General features: G+C 54.9%; 1 protein-coding gene across 1 annotated transcript in view; it reads right to left on the bottom strand.

Moving 5' to 3' along the window:
* The window catches only part of STEAP3 (STEAP3 metalloreductase), a 49,313-nt gene extending 45,770 nt beyond the window's left edge, over nt 1-3,543 (bottom strand). Inside the window, exon 1 of the mRNA XM_081814600.1 lies at nt 3,350-3,543. Within this exon, the coding sequence (XP_081670726.1) occupies nt 3,350-3,443 (94 nt within the window). The 5' untranslated portion in view covers nt 3,444-3,543. The remainder of the gene's footprint in view (nt 1-3,349) is intronic.
* Nucleotides 3,544-5,741: the final 2,198 nt, after the last annotated feature.

The raw sequence follows: 5,741 nt of genomic DNA, 5'->3' as shown, positions 1-5,741 counted from the left end.
GGTGCCCCCCCCCCCCCCGCCACACACTGGGTGCTCTTTAAATATCTCTGGCTGATGGCGATCTCTGAGCATCCTTCCTGCAATACTAACGAGCAGCACAAGGAGACTGAGCTTGGGAAATGGAGGCACTCAGAGCTCTTCCAGCCTTCTTGGAAGGACCCTTGGACCCATCCAGCATCCTTCCAAAGAGACCTGGTGGGCCTCTTTGTGGGGCTCCCCATGAGTTGGAGAGAGATGAAGGCTGGCCTGGCCGAGGACTATAGAGGGAGGAACGTCCTAAGGGGAGCATGAACTTCTACAAGAGAACATCCAGGGGCCTGAAGGAGACAGGGAGGGGGGAGGTCAGTGAATGCCCTGCTGAAGGCCAAGAACTTAAGTGGACAGAGCACCACCTACTCCGTTGGCCTTGGCGCTTTGCTGGTCTGTTTCCCCCCAGGATTGGGAGAAGCTTAACTGACAAGGGGTCTGGTGTGGGTGAGGGTTCAGGAAATGTTTCCTGAATCCTTGGAGGGCCCCACTTTGGGAAGAGCTCTGTCCTGATCTAGCAGGGAGGACAGTACGTTGAATGGCTGAGCACCTCCTCTGTGCCAGCCTCATGTCTGATCAGGCCAAGGGCAGAGCAGTCAGAACCATCCTTTCGAGGTGTTTGGTAGATCGTGTTACTTCTCTGCTCCACCCCCCGCCCCATCCTTCCCTGGTGGCCTCCTCTCTTTCCCTCCGATAGATTAGGCAGGGTCCCCAGACAGGCCACAGCCCTTGTCGTTCCCTCTGCCTGGCCCCTGGGCGTCCCTGTGCCCCCCCCTTCCTCCTTCGGGTCCTTGCTGAAATATCATCATCTCCGTGAGACCCACCCCATCATCCCTCATCCCTCATCCAGGTACCATGTCCTGTTTCTTTTCTGTCTTTTAAAAGCGTTTCTCTCCTAACATGCCATAAGACACACTTCTCCCGTTTGTTGTGTATCAACTGCCTGCTCCCACAGAAATGTGAGCTCCCCCAGGGCAGGAAGTTAGCTCTGCCTCATTCACTTCTGTATTCGCAGTGCCTGGCATATAGTTGAGTGAATGTACCCCCATACTTACCCTTCTTCACCTCCTTCAACATCTCTGGGAAGCTTCCCCCATTGGCTCTTGAGCCCCTCTGCTGTCCTCGCTTGCCTGCCCCAGAGCTAGCCTGGTGCTGGGACAGAAGAAGTGCCCAGTACACGCACTGCTGGATGTCTGGGCCTAGAGTTGCCGAATATTCTCTTTATGAAGCCCCTGGTGTCAGCCTCCTGAGATTGCCCTTTTCTCTGAAGACAAGGCTAGCCCCTTTGGCTACGAGTGTCCAGGAAGAGAATCTAGGTTCACCTCCTTCTTGGGCCAGAGAGGAGAAGAACGTTGTGCACTCTCAGCTTCTTGGATTGATCGAGCATTTATAGGCTAGGACAGAGCACATCCATTTCACAAAATAAATATCCTAATTGACTGTGAGGAGATGGCCACGAGGAGCCATGTGCCCAGCGTACTCTGATGGTTGGGAGCCAGCCTGCCTACCCCCCCGCCCCCCCCGCCCCCCCCCCCCCGCCGATCTAGTGCTGTTGGGCTGGAGCATCAGCCCCACGGAGGGTGCTCAAGCCTCGGGGCGCAAGGAGCTGCTCTCTCTCAGGAGGGAGGGAAGGAGGCTGCAATTCGGGTGGGCGATCCTGACGGTGATCTGGGCAAATGGAGGAATTTCTCGGCCACTGAGGTGACCCAATGCGTAAAAGCATGTGGGAACCACCCAGAGCTGAGGTAGCGGCCGACGGTAGGAATAGTCTGTGAGGAAGAGGCACCGAATGCAGAAGCAAGCTGGCAAAAGTGTGCTTGGGGCCTGGGACTGAAGTTTACAAAGTCTTGTCTCCACTTGGCACCTCATTTCGAACCAGTATTGTATAGCATGATAAGGGTGGCTTCCAGGGCACTGGGACCCCCACCTCAGTACCCCGGAGCTTAGTACTCTGGCATAAGATTGCCCTTCTTCCAGTCTTCTGTTGAAACATGAGCCCTCCCGAGAGGAAAATGTCTCTGAGCTCAGTGGAATGAACTGTGCATCCACGGGAGATTTAACTGTGGCCAGCCCAAGAGTGTGGAGAAGGTTCTAAAGGCAAGTGCTAAAAGGAGAGTGTGGATAATGGACTGGGGATCGGGTGGGTAGGAGCAACCACTCCTCTAAGGGAGCTCACTAGCACATAGTAGGTACTTAACTCTCTGCGTACCGTCAAGTGTCTTGGCTTGTGACTAGACCACTGGTGGCCAGTGAGAATGTAGGAGGCTGGCCCAGTACCTCCAGGGAGCATTCAATGAGCCCAGAAGTGGGTCCTCCTTGTCGGTCTATGGTAGCATTACTTTGCCTTTAAGTTGGGGGAGTTTGCAAAGGCACACAACCAAAGAAGTCTGGGTTTTAGTCCCTTGCTCCAAAGCTGGTGCGCGTGATGGCCTCAGGGAGGATTTAGAGTTAACAGAGTCTCGGCCCCGCCCCAGATGTCCTGAATCCGAAGTACATTTTAACAAGATCCACCAGAGATAATGTGCACGTTCAAGTTTGAGAAACTCTGGTCTATGGCACACATGAGACCAGCAACCCCTTGAGCACCTGGGCCACGGCTGATGACCGGGAGCCTGTCTCAAGTTACACCCAGCCTCACCGGCTGGCACTTTAATACTGTCCCCTTGGCTTTCTCAGAGGTTCTTACCAGCCAAACGGCCTGACTTAATCTCCTGAATTTTTATAAATAGGGACTAAATGACTCTGTCCTTCACAACACTCAATGCCCACTATACAAAGCTCCAAGAAGAAAAATGTAAGGTTGGTACGCTTACTCCTTTCCAGTAACTGATCTTATTTCTCTTTTTACCATGGTAACTGGGATACTCAGGCTCATAGTCCTGACTATATGATCCTTACTGAATATATTTAAGTTCTACTTTATTTTCCCCTGGTCCATGATTTTTTTGGTATCAAGTTTACAATAAGCCTTGGCGTTAAACTTTTCACTCTAAGCTATCGTTTTAAGTTGCTTTTGGAAAAAGCCAGTTGTGTAAGCAAACTAAATAGGAAAACTCCTGGGTGCTGCCATGGCCAGTCCTCTCTCCCCACTCGGCGGCCATCACCCTTTCATGGCAAGAGCAGGGTCATGGCACGTCCTCCGCTGGAGTTTTGAGAAGAGGATGGAGGGCTAGGGAGAAGGATGTGCGCTTGCACTGCAACGAGGCATCACTGAGGAAAGAAAATCCCACCGGCTTGGGGTCACGTGGGGGGAGATCATGAAAAGGTGCTCACACCATGCCCCTCCCTGCTTCCTCTCCGTCCCTCCGCACGTCTGTCTCACCTGATGGGGGGTGCAAGGTACTGTCCTTCATGCCGGGGGACTCCCCACAGCCTGGGGTGGAGGGATCCTGCTCACCAGAGGCCTCGGCTGCCATCTCTGCGCGTGCTGCTCCTTCGCTGGGTGGTATGCGCTCGGCTCACTGAGTGCAGGGGGTGGGCGGAGGAGAGAGTCAGCTCCCGGACTGGGACTCAGAGAGTCACAGCTGTGCAGGGCAGAGGTGGGGTCACTGACCTCAGGCTCATCTACAAACACACTGTGGTCAGCAAGGGAGATAAGCCCTCCCCCCGCTCCCCGCCCCCGTGTTTCAACCTCCTCCCTCTGTTTCGTGCGTCTTGGTTCTCCAGGAAAGGTGAGGGAAGGCAAATGACATTTGTTGAAGTCCCACCTGGAGGCCAGCACTGGGCCATGTGTAAATCACCCCACACAAGCCTCACTTATGGGCTTGCCAGGTGAATGGGATTGGCTCCCTCCCGCAGATGGGGAAAGTGACCTGCTTGGCCTCCCACACTGAGGAAATGACAGAGGCCTGACTCCCGGATCTTTCTGCTACCTTTGCCTCGCTAAGTGGAAGGCTCCTGTGGGCAGTGGCCGGCACGCCTTTGTTGACCCCCGTTAGTGCCCAGGCCTGGGGCCAGCGTGGTGCGGGGGCGGAACAGGGGCTGTCCGTGTGGTGCGACCCGAGGGGACATGAGCCACGGAGCAGGGTTCTGTCCCCAACACTCCTCACCGTGCCTGCCATGCCTAGGTGAGTTTCCATCAGCTGTGCCCAGCCTCCGCAGGGGCAGCGGCTCCACGACCCTGTCCCCCTGAGATTTGCACAGCCTGGAGCAGGTCTGTGGAGTGCCAGGTAGGCTGCCAAGAGCCTGCGTGTGTCTCTCTGGCGTGGTGCTGGTTTTGCTGGCGTGCACATTGAGTGTGTCATCATCCTCAGAGCCACCTTCAAATGTTTGCTGGGCCCTGGCAGGAAAGGATCAGGTGGATAATGGTCCAAGAGCTGCGATCTGTGCCAAGGGCCAGGAACCACAGTCAGCCGGGCACGGGGTCTCCTAGGAGGAGGAGGGGCCCGGGCTTGGTCTCTGGAGGCGTCTGTAGGGTAAAGAGACACGCTGACCTGGATTCAAATGTGGTCTCCCCACAGAACCTTGATCCCCTCAGCTGTAATCTGAGAGAATACACCTCCTCAGGTGGTGTGAGAAATTGCCAGGAAAGTGCCTGGTCCTTCGTAGGTGTTCAGTAAAACATTGCCAGCCAATCAGAGAGAAAAAGCAAGTGTGTTCAGGGAGAGGAAGACAGACCACTGAAAAAGCCTGATCCATAAGAAATATACTTCCTGGCAGGCCCCTTCTTCCCCCTTGGAAAAGTCTTCTTCCTTTGTCCTGTGTCCTGATCTAGATCTTCTTCTCCTCTGAGAAGTGCTCAGGGAACTCTTTCTCCTCTGACCCCATGGTGAGGAACCAGTAGGCAATGAATGCTCACCACCCCTCCCCTGTCTCCTGTCCCAGAGGTCAGCGGGTGCCATGGTACCCTAGTCTGGGAATCAGGAGACTTGGCCATGCTCCACCTTGGAGCTGACCATCAAATCTCCCCTTGCTAGGCTTCCCACTCCTGCCAGCTCAACACATCTGTGAAATGGGGATGATGAAGTGGGAGCAGTAAGCTAAGTACAGATGGTACTCATGTTAAGTCCCTACCTCCCCTCACCTAGATAACCTTGGCTTCTTGTCCTCTGCCACAATCAATCCCCTGGGCCTAGGCCAAGGGTTGGGCTGCAGACTACAGGCCCTACCTACCCCTTATCCAGAAGCAGGGTGGAAGGCAGGGTGAAAAGGGAGTCTTAGGACCCTGGGTGCACTCTGTCCCTTAGGGCCTGATTTGGTGGCAGCAAGGTCCTGTCTCCCCTCCACACTCCTATTCAGGGTCACAGTCTTTCCTGAAGTTCCAGAAACCCTCATTCCCCCAGGGTGGAAGGGAGGATGGGACCCCTGTCTCCCCACTTCCGCTCCAGGCCCATCTGGCTGCTTTGATTCTGGAAGTTGTCCTGTGAGGCCTGCAGTCTCCTGGGCATGCTCTCCACTTTTGCTGGGTGCATGAGGAGGTCAGCTCCCCTGGGTTCTGGGGTTCCAGCTCTGCCGCATCTGCCATGACTTTGGCCAAGAGCCTTGCCCTCCTCAGACCTCCATTCCCCCAGAGGTAAAATGCAGTGGTTGCAAATGCTCTGAGGAGCCTGAGGTCTCTGCAGATGCCTTTGTGGGCTGAGGGCCTAGATCAAGGGTGGGTGTGTGTCCCATCCTTTATCTAGATCAGGGTCCCTCTTACCTATCTATAGGTGGGATCAGGTTGACCATCCCTGTGTTAGACATCCCAAAAGTCCCCTCCACATCTATAAGATTCT

Source organism: Leptonychotes weddellii, chromosome 3 (assembly GCF_054177405.1).
Source record: "Leptonychotes weddellii isolate Sample4059 chromosome 3, ASM5417740v2, whole genome shotgun sequence".
In the NCBI taxonomy this organism is placed as follows: Eukaryota; Metazoa; Chordata; class Mammalia; order Carnivora; family Phocidae; genus Leptonychotes; species Leptonychotes weddellii.
This window is presented reverse-complemented; position numbering and strand designations above follow the sequence as displayed.